Source organism: Castor canadensis, chromosome 17 (assembly GCF_047511655.1).
Source record: "Castor canadensis chromosome 17, mCasCan1.hap1v2, whole genome shotgun sequence".
NCBI lineage: Eukaryota > Metazoa > Chordata > Mammalia > Rodentia > Castoridae > Castor > Castor canadensis.
Genome location: NC_133402.1, coordinates 49,231,911 through 49,249,952, shown reverse-complemented (window position 1 = coordinate 49,249,952; position 18,042 = coordinate 49,231,911). Strand labels below are relative to the sequence as shown.

The 18,042-nt window shown below is 48.3% G+C and overlaps 2 protein-coding genes across 3 annotated transcripts; one reads left to right on the top strand and one right to left on the bottom strand.

Annotated features, from left to right (window-relative positions):
• The first annotated feature begins 1,023 nt into the window (after window positions 1-1,023).
• Window positions 1,024-9,607, top strand: Cimip7 (ciliary microtubule inner protein 7). Its single transcript, XM_074060323.1, has 4 exons — window positions 1,024-1,050; window positions 2,517-2,630; window positions 8,725-8,781; window positions 9,191-9,607. Exons 1-4 carry the CDS (start codon window positions 1,024-1,026, stop codon window positions 9,605-9,607), a joined length of 615 nt encoding a protein of 204 aa, XP_073916424.1.
• Window positions 9,608-10,363: 756 nt separating this feature from the next.
• Window positions 10,364-15,246, bottom strand: Klhdc8b (kelch domain containing 8B). 2 transcript variants are annotated; one of them, XM_020183335.2, is made up of 6 exons: window positions 15,104-15,246; window positions 13,645-14,155; window positions 12,423-12,587; window positions 11,865-12,089; window positions 11,672-11,773; window positions 10,364-11,182 (listed from the first exon to the last, which is right to left on the bottom strand). In XM_020183335.2, the coding sequence occupies exons 2-6, from the start codon at window positions 14,018-14,020 to the stop codon at window positions 10,986-10,988; spliced, it is 1,065 nt and encodes a 354-aa protein (XP_020038924.1). In that variant the 5' UTR covers window positions 14,021-14,155; window positions 15,104-15,246; the 3' UTR covers window positions 10,364-10,985. The 2 variants fall into 2 exon arrangements, with proteins under 2 accessions (XP_020038924.1, XP_073915292.1); XM_074059191.1 differs by lacking the exon at window positions 12,423-12,587.
• Window positions 15,247-18,042: the final 2,796 nt, after the last annotated feature.

Here is an 18,042-nt window from a genome sequence, read left to right as displayed (position 1 = left end):
AAAAGGGCTGATAGAGTGGCTCAAGGTATAGGCCCTGAGTTCAAGCCCCAGTACTGAAAAAAAAAAAAAAAGAAAGAATTTTGTCTTAGGCTTGATTCCTATTCCAAAGATATATTATATATGCAAGTATTTAAAAAAATTCTGAAATTCTTCTGGTTCCAAGCATTTTGGATAAGGGATACTTAATGTATATAAAAGCTATAATGCACCTTTTTATACCTGTGAGCCCATGTGAGAAGGCAGTTACCATGAGGTAGACTTTCTGGATATTAGGGCTTATGCCAGTGACACCAGCAGAGTCTGAATGTTTCCTGTTAAACTTTTCATTGCCACATTTTTAAAGGCTGATTTCCGTCTTCTTTTCATTAATGAAGGAGGTGAATTGTTCATGTCTTTGTGTTCTAAATAAAAGAAAAAGTCAATAATTTGCCTAAAGGTAGCTCAGAATTGTACCACAACGTCAAATTTTTGTGTGTTCCTTCCTATGTTCTGCTCCTTCACTCAAGCCTTTGTAACATTCATCTGTCATAGCCAGCATTCCCAGTCACCACAAACTCCTGAGATAGTTTTTGGCAGATCTTTATTTTGAAGCAGCAATTTTATCCTAAAAGCCACAAACCTCTTTTAACATTTCTTCTGAATCCATGGAATGCTTTCTAAATTTATATCCTTAACAGTATGGTTGCATAGTTTTTATAACACAAGATTGCTTCTAACACATTCTTTAATATTTCATTGGCTATGAGTCCATCAGACTCTGCTATGGAACCCTACATATTTATATAAGGGCTCTCCCAGGTTGATAATGCTAAGGGACAAATTTCTCTCATAGAGAAGAAACAGAGCAGCAAGGAAAAAGGGCACCAGGCCAGGTGCTGCCTCAATAAACAGCAGCATTGTGCAGTCACAACCTCCCCTTGTCACTAAGCAACAAGATGTTGACCTCAAGAGATTCTCTTTCCTCAGATGTAGCCTCAAAAAGACAAGAGGAAAGCTTGCCTTTTCTGCTCCCTTCCTGGAAAGATGCAAAGTGCTTTAATAGGCTCCTGGGTAAGAGTGCACTTTATAGTTAATCCTGGCCCCTGGTCCCAGGGGTTGTGCATGAATTAATAAGGAAGGTAATGTGAGAGGGTTTTACCCAGCATCCAGGCTTCTGGATGCTGCCCTTTTCCCCTCCTCCACTCTGAGATCACCACTGAAGTCTTCTTAGTCTTCTAGACACTTACTGCCCCATCTGTGCTTCCTGGTTTCCTGCTAGCCAACCAAAACTTCTAGTCTTCTATCCATTCAGTTCATTGTTGCCCCCCACCCCCAACTTCTGAAATTTGACTGTTCTCTTGTCTGGGAATATTCTGAGGGCATTAATTGTGTTTTTGTTTATCTGTATTTCGTGGGCCAGCCCTATACTTGGAGCACAGTGAAGATCTATTAAATACTGTTGAAATTAACTGAATACAGAGAAAGTTGCTTCTCAAAAACAGTATAAGAAGCCAGGTGCCGATAATGCTAACTACTCAGGAGGAGAGATCAGGAGGATCATAGTTCAAAGCCAGCCCAGGCAAATAGTTCATGAGACCCTATCTTGAAAAAACCCATCATAAGAAATGGCTGGTGGAGTAACTCAAGGTGTAGGCCCTGAGTTCACACCCCAGTACTGCAAAAAAAAAAAAAAAAAAAAAAGTACAAGAGTAGACAGAGAAGTAATGTTACCTAAGTTTTAGTGGAATGAAAAGACATAGGACTTCTCAGTCCTGTTGAGGAGCCCATTGTGGTGGCTAGAGGCCAGCCAAAACAAGTCTCTCTGCTCAAAGTTATGATTGTGAAGGGTCATGCACATCCGTTCTCAGGAGAACTCAGAGGTTGGACTATAGGAGTTTCTAGGTGTAATTGTCTACAGGATGTCCTCCCAATGACATCAGCACAGTATAGCCCTTTCTTGAATCTCTGACAGGTGCTCATTTCTGTTTTCTCTGAGATTCTCTCCAAAAGGTATTCTCTATTTGTTAAATACTCCTTTTTGGAAAGTTAATCCCTTGCTTGAATGTTCCAGATTCCAAGGGTGTCTCTCTTGCCTCAGAATAGCAGAGTGTGTGGCAAATGGTTGTTCACAACTTTGTCAATAGATGCAGAGGATCCCCTGGACCTTTCATTTCCAGGGATCCTTGACCCACTAACATTGTGGGGAAGATAGCAAGGGGGACTTCCTCTCAGGTTCCTTAATGAAGGAGAACAGTGGCCCTACCTACAGAACTCTGCTCTGATTTCCCCTTTCCCCTTCCAACATAGCTCTTGCAAGTGGGTCAGTATAGCTAAGTTCAACTATCCCAGTGAAAAATGGGGACAACTCTCTGACCTCTCTCTAGGACTGTTGCTCTTCTTCAAATTCTCTCTTTTCTGTCAGGAATTCCAAAGAGGGACTTCTATTTGACTTCTTTGGAACCTTTACCTGGGGCCCAAGGTCTGGAACCCTGGGTAAGGTGTAAGTGGGCTTTACCCTCATGCCTACCTTATTATAGTACAACAGTGGCTTCTATGGGCACTTCAGAGGTCAAGTCAAGAGTGAAAGTGCTGGAGAATATCGCCTTGCAGCCAAGCCCCAGCCTCCTCCAGTGTTCCTGCGACGTTTTCAGGTACAAGATAGCCCTGAAGGCAGTGGGAAGGAATGGGCCAGTTCTTATCTCTTCCAGGACCCAAAAGCATGATCCCAGCTCTTCTAAAGACAGACTGATAATGGAGACTGACACCTGGGACTAGCCTACCTGGGACAGACAGGAGGTTTTTTGCCTCTTCCCTGAAATATCAGATCTCTACCAATGGGATAGAAAAAAGCAGGTGCCAAATTGCAGTATTGTCCACTGCCCCTTTTACCACTTGAGCTACTCTACTAGCCCTACACTGCCCTTTCCAGATGGATCTAAAGCCCAGGTAGATAGGTAGCAATGGTGAGAGAGCACTTAGAACCCAGAAAGGAAACCTTGAGTTTTGTTGAACTGCCCTTAATTTCAGATTCCTTGATGCCACAAAAGCCCACAGTCAAGCCACAGCCACCTTCCCAGTCAGGGCATTGGGAATGAGTAGGAGGCCTTGTATGGTTAGGCAGGGAAGTGTAGTGCAGGAGGTGGCTGGGTACCAGCCCACATGTCTGGCTAGGAAAGACTAGAAAGGAGTGAGAAAAAAAAGGAGGCCTAAAATAGCTGCAATAGGCTTTCAGAAAATAAGGGAGGGATGATGTTCCAGGCCCTCCACCACTTTCAGGCCTAGAGAACAGGAGAGGGCACTGTGTGTCACCAGTCAGGATCCCAGCAGTTAAAAACACTTAAAGCAGGAATGCTCTGGAGGATTTGCTCCTAATGAGTGGATATGGATTGTCTCAAAGTTTGATAGCTGGGCCCAGAGACATGGGAGGCATGGCTGCTAGAACCCAGAAAAAGATGGATATGGTGACAGTGACCCTGAGAGGAGCAGTGACACTGAGTGCAGAGACATAGCCAGGTGAGAGCTGGCCTGGGAGAGGGTAAGAGAAGAAACATCTCTCTAATTTTCTCCATTTCCTCTCGAGGCTCCTCAGTGTCCAGAGTAAAGGGAGTCTGGTGATATATGCATTGAAGTCTGCCTTCTGAGCAAGAGCAGAGTGGAGGAAAAGCCAGGGGACAAAGGAGTGCCCAAAATATGCTCCACCCATGCACACTTGCTTTCTAGCCTTTTTCCAGGTGCTACTGGATCTGCCTTCTGGATTATTCAGGAATTGCTTTCTCAGGCTGAGAGCAGGATCCTGGAGGTTGCCATGTTGTTCAACCTTAACTTCCTTAGCATTTCCTGTTGGAGGAACTACCTGGCATTGCCTACCAAGCTAGACCCAAATGCAGCTCTAGATTGCCCACCAGAAGCCAACTTCTTTTTTGAGAGTGATGGAGTTGGCATTGATCAGGGACAGAAGCAACCAGAACCTTCCTGTTGGATGTTTGTAGTAGCCCTCACTGGCAGCTCTCATCCCAGACACATCCTCTCAATCTGATAAATCCATTCCCTAGGATAGACATGTAGGGGACATGTTTCCACTGATGATCAACTGAACACTTAGAATTTACTAGCATTATCAACAACTCCAAATAGTAGAATCTCTGTCTAGGGTTCAGGTTAGATAAATGTCAAGTCTCTTGGCACTTTCTAGATCTAAAGCTATATTAATTAATAGAATTGCCCAGGGAAGTTGCACATTTATTTTCTCATTGGCTGAGAAGCACTAGGTTTCATTTGGCTGGTTGCAGCTATTGTTTAAAGCCTTTCTGAGACATGGCAACAACTTTCCCTTGGTTTGAGGGCCACGTAAAAATTTTGTCTGTGACATTCAGATGCAAGAATGCAGTTTTCTTCTTTTTCATTTTTCTTATAAACCACATTGATCTATTCTAGCCTTCACTGCATGACTCTTGGGAAATGTAACCCTAGTCCTGTTTGTTCCTAAAGTCAGATGAGAGTCTCAGAGCCCCACTGTTGGGAGCAGTGCCATGACTGCTCCGACCCCTGTTGCGTCCCATGCCTCTATTTGACGCAGAGGCTCCTTTCTCAGCAGCCCACTGACTGCAGACTGCCTAGCCTCTCCGAGACCCTTAGCCATCCCATGTGTAAATGCTACCTCCTCCTAGACCTTTCCCCAAGGTCTCTTAAGCAGAAATCAAAGCTCTAGCCTCACCTGCTCAGAGATCCATGGATTCCACTACCTTGATGGACAAGGAGCCTAAACAGTTTAGAAACAAAGATGCAGGTGCTAATTTTCTTCAGGAGCAAGAATGCCCAGAACTGCTTGGGCAGAGAGGAAATGACTACTTTTCTCACCAGACTCCCACAGTTGTGAAAGAGCAAAACTTGAATCAGTGGGAGTCAATAGATTATCCTACCACTGTAGGAATAACGAGTTTCCAGAGTCAGAGCTGCCTCCAAAAACAGAAGCATTCACGCTAGGGCTATGTGCAACTCTGTAGCTGAGAATAGAGAGGGGAGAAATTTGGAGGTCAACTTCAACTCGCCTCAGGCTCCAAGATTTTTTAAAATTGGAACTTTCATTGAGATGATTATAGATTCATATGTAGTTGTAAGAAATTAATGATTCATTCTTTCTTTGCTTTTCCCAGTTTCCCTCAATGGTAAAATTTTGCAGAGCTGTAGTATTATATTATAGTACATTGACATTGTTGCAATCCACCAATCTCATTCAGATTTCCCATTATATTTGTATTTATTTGTGTGTGTGTGTGTGTGAGTGTGTGTATGTACTAATATCTCTAAAATGTAATGATCTGTGTAGGTTCAGATAGCCGCCAGTACAGTTAAGATTCTGACCAACATCACAAAGATTCCTGGTGCTGCCCTTTTATCATCATACTAACTGCCTTTCATTTCTTCACCCCTTCTCTGATCCTAACTACCAAACTCCCTCCATTTCTAAAATTTTGTCACTTAAAAATGTTGGGCTAAGTATGGTTGTACACATCTGTAATCCCAGTTTATGGGAGGCTAAGGCAGGAGAATCATGAGTTCAAGGACAGCCTGGGCTACACAGGGAGATCCTGTTTCAAAATATTTATTTTAAGATGATATATAAGTGGAATAATACAGTATTCAGACTTTGGAGTTTGGGTTTTCTTTCTCAGTATTATTTCCTGGAGAGTCATCCAATTTGTGTGTATCAATAGTTCATTTCTTTTCATTGCTAAGTGTATTCCATGGTATGTATGTATTAGTTTCTTTAACCATTCTCCTATTAAAGGATATCTGAGTTGATTCCAGCTCTTACAAACAAAGCTGCTATGAACATTTGTGTGCAGATTTTTGGGTGAACATAAGCTTTAGTTTCTCTGGGATAAATGCCCAGAAGTACAATTGCTGGGTCATATGGTAGTTGCATGTTTAGTTTTTTTTAAAGAAACTGTCAAGCTATTTTCTAGCATGTCTGTACCATTTTATATTCCCAACAGCAATGCATGAATGATCTAGTTTCTCTGAATTCTCACTAACATTTGGTATTGTCTCTATTTTTAATTTCAGCCATTCTGATAGATGTGTAGTGATACTTCATTGTGGTTTTGATTTGTGTTTGCCTAATGTTTAATGATGTTGAACATCTTTTCATGTACCATTTACCATCTGTATATCCTTTTTGGTGAAATCGTTTCAAGTTGTTTACTCATTTTTGGATTAGATTATTTGTTATTTTACTGTCAAGATGTTAATAATCTACCCCCACACAAAGCCTGGTACTGGGAATTGAACATAGGACCCTTGTGCATGCTAGGCAAGCACTCTATCACTGAGCTTCCCCCTGCCCTGCCCCCAGCCCTAAAGTTTTTTATGTATTCTAGATAGTACTAGCCCTTGTTGGAAATGTAGTTTGTAAATATTTTTCTCTCAGTCTGTACCTTGTTTTTCATCATCTTCATACAGACTTTCACAGGGCAAAGTGTTTTTTTTTTTTAATTTTGATGAGGTCCCATTTATTTTTTCTTTTTGGTTTTTGATCTTGGTGATATCTTAGGAACTCTTTATTTAGCTCCAGCTTTCAAAGACTTTTTTTTTCTAAGACAGCATGTTTTGTTTGGTTTGGTTTGGTTTGGTGCCGGGGATTGAACCTAGGGCTTTGCACATAATAAACCCATGCTCTACAACTGAGCTAACCCCCCAGAAGCAATAGCCCTTGGTTTTTAATCCCCATCATGTCATCTTGCTTTATGAGAAATGAAAGGTAAGGCTGAATGGCTTCCCATCTTCATAGTTTTCATGCTGTTTGGAGACTACCACTGACTGGCTAAGGCAAGGGGGGTGGTCCCCAAATGGGAAAGTGTTAAAAACACATACCACAGGCTCTACCCTGACTGGTTCAGGGAACTGTGATGAAGCCAGCCCCTGCTTTCTTTTTCATTTTCTTTTTTGATGCTGGGGATCAAACCCAGGGCCTCAAGCATGTTAGAGCTGTATCACTGAACTACATCCTTAAACCATCATTTCATTTGGGAACCTGTTGTTAGCCACTGTTCATACCCTAGCCAAGCCTGAGCTCATGATATCTCATGATACTTTAGGTAAATAGCAGGAGAAACTGGGTAGCCAGGGAGGGGGTGGCTCTGGGGACAGACACTGAGCACAAAGACAAGGAGATGGTTTTGGGAGCAATTCCTGCCAAGGACAGGAGATCTGAAGGGTGATCTTTCTCTGCCTGGGGATAGGGCAGGCTCTCTGGCCCCAACTAAGCCCAAGCAAATGTATTGGAGTCAGAATCTTCTGTCCCTGGCATTTATAGAGCATAATGCCAGGTATTGTTTTCAGTGCTAAAGTCATAGATGTAAGCAAGACAGCCAAAAAACTTAACCCACAAGGAGCCTGTATTCTAATGGTAGACATCAGATGATAGGCAACATCATAATATGTAATCATAGAGTGTTAGGAAGTGAAAATGCAGATATGTGGAGATGGGCCTACTAACACAATGCTCAAGGAAGGCTTGTCAAGAGGAAGATAAGAGGAAATTACATGGCCAGCAGAAGGAACAGTTGGTACAAAGAACTGAGAAGGGAGTACATGGCATGTTTTGGGAACAGGGAAAAAGTTAGGGTAGCTAGAGCTAGAATCAATAGGGAAGAATCAGTACCACATGAGTCTTGTGGACCACTATGACTTTGGTTGGTATAAGCACGAGGAACTGTTGTGGATTTTTGGCAAACAAGATATGATCGGATTTGTGTACTTAAAGAATTTCTGGCTGCTGAGAGGATGATAGATTGGAGTGTGGAGCTTGAAAACAGACACTAGGTGGGAAGTTCTCACAATATTTCCAGCAAAAGAGAAAAGTGGTTTGGATCAGGGAAATCCCTGATCATGATGAGGGGTCCTCTGATCCTAGGAACATCTTCAAGGAAGCATCAACAGGATTTCCTGCCACATTGGAGGTGGAATGTGACAGAAAAGAACTAAGGTAGCTGGACATGTTGGTTCATGCCTATAATCCCAGCTCTCAGGAGACTAAGGCAGGAGGATAACGAGTTTGGCATGGGCTACATAGTTCCAGACTGACCAGCCTAGGTTACACAACAAGACCCTATCTCAAAAAAAAAAAAGTCTGGACTGGCAGCATGGCTCAGGTGGTAGAGCACCTGCCTAGCAAGCATGAGGCCCTAAGTTCAAACCCCAGTACTACCAAAAAAAAAAAAAGAGTTACAGAAAAAAAATCTGAGGAGACTCTGATCCAAAGCTCAGTCATGTGTTTAGAGATGTCTGTCAGGTCAGGCACTCCATGTATAGTAGGGAATTGGCTATTGAGCCTAAGGTTCAGCAGACAGCTTGAGCTAGAGACAGAAATTTTAGTTTCCAGGTGGCACTTAGGGACCAGAGCATGGGTATGTTGTCAGGGAGCAAGAGAGGATGGAGAGGAGAAGACTAAAGCCCATTCCTGGGAAATCTGGCTTAGAGGGTCCCACCAATGGCAGGATGTCCTGGCAGATGCCTCAGCCTGCTCCTCAATCCATAGCCCCAGAAGCTTCTACTTCAGGGAAAATCCCTAGATGAGATATCCTAGGAGTAAGGTATTTAATTTGTCTCTGCCCTTTCAGGGTGTTGGCAGTTTAGGGGTGATGGCTCTTGCAGCTTCCCTCTATTGTGGGCCCTGAGACAATATCTGGTGCAGTAGGTAAGCTTGATTTTCCCTCTTCACTTTCTTTCTCACTGTTTTTCAAGGAGCCACCACAGCAGCACTTCTTCTCCAAGCATGACAATCGCACTTCCTTCGACAAAGTGAGTGCTAGAGAGAAGGAGCAGTCTCCTCCCCCCAGCCTAGGCTGATATTAAGGCAAAGCAGGTAGTAGGGTAGAGGGGATAGTACCTTGAGGGGAGGGAGGGCTCCTTAAATAGGCAGAGGAGTTTCTATTTCCCCACAACCTTTCTCTTCTGGGAAGGACCCCATCCCCAGACAGAGCCACCTCTGCACTGGTTTCCTTCACTAGCTTGCCTTGACAGTGTGCAAGTCTCCTGGGGGGCACTGACTTCTCAGGCTTTATGCTAGAAGACATGGCATCACTGAAGAGGCAGGCCAATGAGGGCAGGGTTCAGGCCAGTCCAATCATCATCAAGCACATGGGATTAAGTGGGGTCCAAAGAACTTCTTGGTGCCAAGACTGGGCCAAGGGCCCATACCGTTGAGAAGGGTCCCTACTGCCTGCTACAGGGAATTGGAAGACGGAAAGACCTGGAGCGGCACCTGTGGCAACAGCACACCTTCCTGCGATGGGCACCCTGTGAGCTGGAGTTGAGCAAGCAACGGCCTCTGGTATCTTCCTACCAGACTGATTTCCGACCAGGCTCAGAACTTGGTATCCTCCCCCAGCGCCTTGTCCATTTTATGCAGGTCCAGCCTGCCTATGGCGACACTACATACAAGCAGAACTTCTGCCAGCCATCCCGGGGTGGCCACTGTGGTAGCAAGGTAGGACCTCAAGCGCCATTCACCGACACATTGCCTGACCTCCCAGGGATCCCAAGACCCAAGCTGCTTCAGCACTACCTTCACGCTGGGGTTTCTGAGTGTCTAAACTGGTCCCATGCATTAAATAAGGATAGCTGACACAGCAGCCTGTCTGTCTTGCAGCTCAAAATTAATCAGGTGCTGGTGAGTAGTAGTGCCCTGCTCACTGCCAGGGCACTGCTATATCTGAGTGTTGGGCTGGGGAGGTACTCTCCTGGGAACCCTGCCATTGATAAAGGGTAGAGCCGCAGGAAGATCAGAATCCAGGAAGGTTGTCATGACCTCCATAGGTAGGCTCCAGGGACCCAAATACTCCTCTGTAATTGCAACCCCTTATACTCAGTGTAGCTAGAGGGTTTCTTACTAGTGGGCTGCAAAAGCTGGAGGGGGAGACATGGGCTGGCAGCTTCCACCAGGAGGTTGTTGCCCTTGAGGGATTTGGTGGGTAGCCACATAGTCCTGCCCAAGAGATGGCTGCTCCACAGCTGGGACAGAAGGAAGGCACCCAGGCCACCACATACACTGAACCACTCCTCCCTTTGGGGGTGATGAAAAGCTTTGAAGAGACACTGTCTGACTTGGACCTGAAGGTTATCCTAACCCTGTGGAGTTTTATTGTTTTCTGAGCTCTTCTTTGGTCATCCTGTCAGTGTCCCCAACACCTAGGACAGTATAGGAGAGCTGCCATCCCATATCACCTAAGGCAAAACTGAAGTTTAGGTGGGACTGAGACACCAGGTCATTTAGGGTGCAGAAGCCAAATCCAAAAGGCTCCCTGTAGACCCTGGGATGATTGAGCCCCTAAAGGAGGGCAGGGGCTCTGACAACATAAGAGTCCACACCAGGAGCCACACGCCAGATTTTAGCAGTGCTTTTACTTCCACATCCATCTCCCTGGGTCCTCACAACAGCCCTGTGAGGTAGGTAGGGCAGGAAGGTTTCGAGATCCCCATTTACAGATGAGGATGCTGAGGCACAGAGAAGTGAAATGACTTGCCCAAGGTCATACAACCATCAGTGTAGAGGGCCCAAAGCCAGCATTCCTCTGACCCTCTGGCAGTTCCCTCATTCTCTCTCCCATTCCTTCTGTATCTCCCACCTCTCTGAACACTCCTGGGTCTACAGAGACCCTTGAAGCAGGCTGGCAGTTAGACTTTTTCAGGAATGGCCACTGGACAACTCTAGATAATCAAACTCTCTCCACTTCCTGGTTAGACAGAGGGCCTAGTAGGTTTTAGGGCAAGGGTGGAGCTAAGTATAGTTCATGAATGGATGACAGTAAAGGTGGTGTGAGCATATATGTGTCCTGTGCTAAAGACAAAGGCTCCCCCCCACCCAAGTCCCCAAGGCAGTGCCTCAGGTGTGCACCTGAGTCTCCCTCATCCTACAGAGCCACAGAGAGCTCCCTAAGTAGCAAAAGGAGCCAGACATCTGCTTCTGCACGGAGCTACTCTAGTGGACAGGTTCCACCAGGCCTTCAGACTCCATCACGCAAACACAGTGCCTCCACAGCTTGACTGGGGCCCTGAGCTACACCCCCAATAACAAACAGCCGAGACCCAGCCTGTAGGCTAGAGCAGGAACAGCGGGCTGTGGGCATTGTTGGCAGTGTCTCCCAGCGCCGTCGTGCAAGGCTGAAGCTTTCCACAGAGCCCAGAGGACACGGCTGGTTTCCTGCAAGAAGACAGATGGTTATAAGGCACTCTAAGGTCTTCTGCTCCCTGGGCCCAGAAAATGACCTAATAAGTGTCACTATAGGATGGGGTATCAATGCCTTGCTCCTCATTGCTCCTGTTCATCATTTGTTCATTAATTCTTTTTTTTTTTTTTGTGGGACTGGGGTTTGAACTCAGGGCTTTGTGCTTGATAGGCAGACATCTTACTACTTGAGCCACACCTCCAGCCATTAATTCATGTTTTGATTTGTCCACTTGATAACACATTCAGTGGTCATTTGTCCTGCTTCTGTCTCCCAGGCTGGTTCAAAGTCCCTAGTTAGGCACTAGGGGACACCCTGAGAGCTGGACCAGAACATGCTTGCTTTATGGACAGAGAAAGGGAACTCACAAAGCCCTGACCCCTGGAGAGCCTGGAGATGGGGATTCTGCTGCTGGGGATACTCTTTCCTGTTTTTTGCCCCCCCCCACCCCCGCAGAGACTTACCAAGGCCCCCGATAGCCACAATGTGGCCCCCAAGGGAGCCGACCACAAAGTCAGCCCTCTTATCTCTCATGCGCAGGCTGCGGGGCAGCTTGGTCCAGGACCCTGTAAAAGATGGGAGGTCAAACCTGGACACACTCAATGTCCCTCCATCCCACCAAGAGAGGGAGGACAGTGTAAGACAGCCACTGCTCACCATGCTCCAGGTCAAACATCTCCACAGTGTTGACAAAGTGTGGGCGGGAGTAGAAATTGTGGGGCCCGGGCTGCTGCAGGCCACCCAGGCTAAAGACACTGCCTTCGGCCATGGCACAGCCAGCAAAGGCCCGACGGCTGGGCAGGCTTGGGTGTCGGGTCCAGGTACGGGTCTCCAGATCAAAAGCTTCAAAAGCAGTCACTGGAAGCTTGCCCTGACGGCCCCCTGTCAAGATAATGGGGGAACTTGGGTGGAAGCCCAGTGAGCTTGGTGGGCTCCTCACTTACCAGATTGCTGAGCTGTCTACCCCAGCCTCCCATGCCCAGCTCTGTGCACATCTGCTCTTGGATCGTCCACCCCACAGACCTTTAAGCACTGGGTTTGATTTTCTAATCTTAGCAGGCCCACCACAGGTCAGAGCCTCAGAGTAGGTATGGATTATCCCAACAAAGCTAAAGTCCTGATGTCTCAGATTCAGCCTGATCCCTACCCCAGCCAACCTACGGGGATGGAGACTTCTGGGCTCTGAGCCTTCTTCCCACATCCCCCAGCCCTTACCCAGGACATAGATCTTGTTCCCGTGCAGGAAGGTGGAGGCCCCGTAGCAGGGTGTGGGCATGGAAGGTAGCGAAAGCCAGCAGTCCCGGCGGGGCTCATACACCCGTACCTGGGCCTGGGGGGCCGTGTCAGGGCCCATTCCCCCCAGAGCATACACCATACCATCTGCATAGAAAAGAGTAGTTCAGACTGCACCCCTGCCTGGCCAGGGTCTGACAGCTGCCCTGGTCAGGCCTGGGGGTAAATGGAGATCCACGTGTTTGTGGGAAACCTCACTGCCAGTCTAGAGTGGAAACTGGGGGAGCTGCAAGAGCTGGGATTCTGGCTCTGGCCAGGGCCCCTTGGAGTGAAGAGCAGGAGGCAGCTGATCTAATTATAATACAGCTCTGTCTCCCTGGAGACGCTATAGCAACCAAGTCTGGCATCCAAACAGGCTGGTCTGGACTGGTGGTCAGACCTGGAGGCCACAAGTTGGGGGCTTCCCTGGAGAAGAGGGAGGGGTGGTTTAATTCAGGGGTGAGGAGGTATAAGGCTATCTGCTCAGTACAGAGCTCAGTTTGGGGAGGGTCTCTGGGGATTAATTGGGGGCAGGGTGGGGCTAAGAGAGGGTTTTGGGCCTGTAGGATAGAGGTGCTGGCCATAAGCCGTCAGCTCTAATCATCCTGTCAGAACCTCTACACTATGTCCTTTCACTTGAGTAGGTTCTTGCCTTCTGTTAGGCCTTCAGGGTCTGCTAGAAGCATGTCTAGGGCCTTGGGGTGATGAACCAGTCATCTGGGGGCTTCCATGGCAACCATTCCCAGGTTTGCTGGGCCTTTGTCCACATCAGGATCCCTGGTGTGTGTGTGTAGAGGGGGAGTCAAAGCACTTAGGCACTTGCTGGGCTCTGGGCCAAGGCCCTGCTCCCCTCCCCCACCCCTGACTATTTATAACCCTAAGCATTCGGCCACACCCCCCAATGTCTCTTAGAAATGAATGGGGCAGGGTGGTGGCTGGGGTCTCATTATTCTGGAGGCCAGTCTTAGCTCTGACCACCACTTCACAGCCAGAAAAGGTGGTTAACAAAAGAAGGCTGTTGCAAACCCAGCTCCGCTAGGTAGGAGAAGATAAGAGAGACAAGGCCATGTCCATGGCATACCTTGTCCAATCTCTGAGGGACCAAGTCAGAAGTGAACGGAGGGTGTTGAGGCACCTGAGGGACTATCCTTGGTAGGCAACTCACCTCTCTCCACAGTTGCAACCCCCATGGCTGCTTGAGGGAGGGTGGCCCGACGCTCCCAGCGGCCTTCATCAGCCAGGAAGGCCTCCACAGCAGCTACTGGGCTCTGGACTTCATCCACACCGCCTACCACTAGCACCTGCTTACCCAGAACCACAGCAGCTGCACCAGCCCGGGCAGTGGGCAGGGGTGTCAGTGCCAGCCATGTATGTGAGGCCATATCCAATGTCTCAGCAGTGTCCAGGGGTAACCCAGCCCGGCCACAGCCCCCCAACACCAGCAGGTGCCCATCCTGGTGCGCCACTGTGCCATACACCCGGCAAGTGGGCATGGGGGGGAACACCTGCCAAGTGAAGGCCCGGCCACTTCCTGCAGCCATGCTGTTCACGGCCAGTGGCAGGCCATGCTATATGCTCAGGCTGCAGGCTTCACTGGCAGAACATGATAGGGCCTCATCTTGACTCTGCCAAGGCTACAAGAAAGTGTCTGACCAGTCCAGGAACCTTGCCTTCACCTGTAGGAGAGAGGGAAAACAAAGGATAAGGACCATTGACCTGATGCTCAGAAAACACATGAACAGCTCATAGCTGAGGGCAGAGCAGGCACAAAACTACTGGTGACAAAGGCAGGTAAAGGGGCCACCCCCTCTGACTAGGATACTACTGCTGAGGCCCTACTGGACTGGGTGCGAAGACAGACCCCAGATACCCAGGCACCTTCCTTCCCCTTCATAATGGGGGATGAGGGATTTTCCTCCACACCCTCTCCCTAACAACTAGTTGCACTGGATCAATCTGAGTTTAGATGGAGGTTAAGGTGACTAGAACAGGACTCTCCATCCTAGTGCCCTTCCTTTCCCTACAACAAGCCTCATCTTGATTCTACAAGAGAGGAGTACCACTGAGTCCTCCCTATACTGGCTTCTAGTGTGCCCTGGGCAGCCTGGAATTCAACTATCAGGGTCCCCCACCTGCTGTCAGGAGTCAGACTCCAGGGTATCCTTACAACACCCCTGGGGACCATTCTGTGTGGTTCGACAATTCTCACTAGCAAAAGGCCAGGGTTTGGGTTGTTTGGGACTTGGGGGCTGGAGGCCAGGGTTCCACCTTTCCCTTCAGGATCACTCTCAGGGGTTTGCCCGTGCAAAAAGACTCCATAGTGTTTAGAAGGAGGGGGTACTGGTTTGGGGAATCTCATGAGTACAGGACTCCAAGGTCCCAGGAACCAGGGCTTTTCCCGCAGGAATAAGCATCTGGACTTCTGAGTGCCCTGTCAGTTCTCTCAAGTTCTTCACCCTCCCCTTTCCCATGGGGACTCCACTACTAGATCTTGGACCTAGCAGGAGGGCCTCCTGGCCCCAAACTTCCAGCTCAAAGAGGTGGGGGCAGGTCTGGCTAGTGCGCTTGGGGCTCTAAGCCCCACGCCCCAAACTTCCCTTGAATGCAGCTCCTGCGGGACTCACCTGCTGGGTCTCCGGTATCGCCGGCGCACAGCGTCCGCCGTTCCGCCTCCGCTGACGCCGGCTCTGGTTAGGGCTGAAGCCCGGCTCTGGCGGGGCTCCGGCACCGCTCCGGCGTGGGGCGGGGCTGGACCGGGTCCGCCCCTCGCTCCCCCCTCCTCAGACTCGGGGAAACCTCCTCCCGCCTTAACTCTGCACATGCCACGGCCGGAGTAGGGTGCGCCAACCACGATCACACCCAAGCGAACAAACAGACATAAGGATACTAGGCCTGCCAGGATTTAGGGTCCGACCTGGGGAGGTGGTAGAAATGGGGAGCAGCGGTGAGCCGCACAATACCGTATGGCGGGAGATCGTGCTGAGCCGAACCCAGCCTGGGTGCGCGGGGTTTGGAGCGGGTGCGGGGGTGGTCTCGGAGCCAACTAGTGGAACCTGGGGGTTCGAAGGGTCAGAGCCCGCCCAATGCAGCTGAGCTCTGAGGTCTCCAACCACCGGCTTTGCGGCGGCGCCCCCTAGAGGCCATTCGGGGCGTGGTCTGAGCCTCATTGTGGTGGGGGGCGGTCAGCTAGATTGCCCTAACCAGGACACAAAGTAGGGCACAGAATAGATCCTCTAGTACACATTGGGAGCAGTAGGCGGTGAAGGAGCAGACCATGATGGAGTCAGGGCCTCATAGGCCCTTCCACAGGCAGAGGTACTGGAAATTCTCGGATAGTTCTGAGCTAGAAGAGTTAAGAGGCCAGGGGCCTCCCGGGTGGGTCACTCTGATCTCATCCTGTAAGGTCTGAAACTAGGGATATTCTGAATCCCGAGGTGATTGTTCATCTTCAGGGATCAGGGCCTGTCTCTAGCCAACTCTGAGACCAAATTGGTGTAACGAGGATCCACCTACCACAGACTCAAATCCTGGCCCAGCCTATCTTTGGAGCAATCAGAGTATTAGCTGCCTCTTCCAGTTGGGAACGCACTTGTACAGGTCAGCATCACCTGTGGAAACAGGTCCTTGCAGTTGTCTTTGCTCACTGCCTTGCCCCACTTTCGTGTACAGTGTTTTGTCTTAGTTTTCCCTAAGCCGAGATGGAGACAAAGATGCAAGTGCATAGAGTTAGTGTGGGAGGTGAAGCCAGGAAGCACCAGCAGAGGAGTAGCAATGAGAGGAGACAGGGAAAGCAGCCAGTAAAGGAATTGTCATCAAGTAAGTTACCACTGTGGGCAACTGGAACAAAATTCTGCTGGGAATTCTGGGAGCCAGTGTAGAATATGGGCCTCCCATTATTACTGCCCCTGGGAGTAAGGGAAACTAAGGTACTCATTCTTAACTCCCCATCAATCATGTTGAGATCTGGGGGCATTGATGTCCTGGCCTGTTCACTTGTGACTTTCCTGGAGTGTGAGTGGACCCTTCCCATGACAAAAAGAGAGCCTTTAGCCCTTTCAGAAGATGGTAGTTGAACTCAGGGCCTGCACAGAAATGTTGGTTACAGACTACACAGACCATGATTAAAAGGCCTCTATCCTCCCAACTCACTTCCCCAACTTGCTTCTCACTTATGCCTCCCACCACAGGGTGTTCATACTGCCCTGAATACACCTCATATTTACCACTATTCCCTTTCTTTCCAAGCTCCCTCCCTCTCCTTTTCAGCAATTCACCACTTATAAACTGTCTGCTTTTAGATACTTCCAAGTACCCCAAGTCTCAGTAATTCCCCCTTCCTCACCTGAAAGTGTTTTTTTTTTTTTTTTGGTAGTACTAGGGTTTGAACTCAAGCAGTGGCTCTACCACCTGAGCCACTCAGCCAGCCCTGTTTTGTGTTGGGTATTTTCAAGATAGGGTCTTACAAACTATTTGTCTGGAGCTGGCTTCGAACTGCTATTCTGATCTCTGTGTCCTAAGTAGCTAGGTTTACAGGAGTGAGCCACTGGCGCCTAGCTCCCTGAAAATTCTTGAAGTCATATGTCCTCACAGGCTCCACTGCCATCTCAGTCTGTTGCCACTTCTTCCCCAAAAACGCTGTTGAAAATTCACTATGGAATGCCATAAAGCTAAGACTAAGGTGTAATTGTGGTCCTTGTTTCAATTGAAATCATACAGGCAATTTCAAATTTTCACCCTTTGTGACCTTGGCTTCCTCCTGCTTGCCTTGCTTCTTGGAATCTTTTGGAGGCCCTTCTTCCTCTCTCTCCCCAGGTTGTGGCTCAAGATTTGGCACTAGACCTTAGTAAGACCCTGTTTCAATAACAAAAGGGTTAGAGGTGTAGCTCAGTAGTTAGACTGCTTCCCTAGCATGCATGAGGCTCTGCTCTGGGTTCAATGCCCAGGGCAAAGGGAAAAAAAAATTGGCCCTGGCATACATATCCCCTATTGGGACAATCTCTGCCAAACCACTGCCTTCACATCTAGATCTCCACCAGATCTTTCTTCTCAAGTCGATTTGAGCAGAGTCCACTTATGACAATGTAAGGTACCAAACAGAGAGCGAGGAATGGGTCCTGGGATCATCTTGTGTTCTCTCCACACCTCATCCTATCTGATTCCAGATATGCCTGTAGGCTCACCAATCACTAAAGTCCAGGTCAAGTCAGATTGTGATCTAATGAGTGTTCCTAGAGAGTTCCATCTGGGGCTTACCAGGCACTAGGATGCAGAAGGTTCAGCACTCCCTCAGACAGCTAGGTATTTCTTAACCCTAACCCTTATCATCCCTCTAATTCCCATGTCTAAAAGGGACACAGAAAGGGGATGGACCTATTCTTCTTGGTCTTCCATTTTGTCCTGACCTCTGGGCTATACATCACCAGAGAAGGACACCTCGGTTAGTGTTATCCCTGGGGGCTAACCTCTGTCTTATCATGAAAGTGGCTTTGCTTCTGTTTGTATAGTTATGGTCCATCTGCTCATAGGGGTAATACTGCTGGCTTTGTGTGTGTGTGTGTGGTAC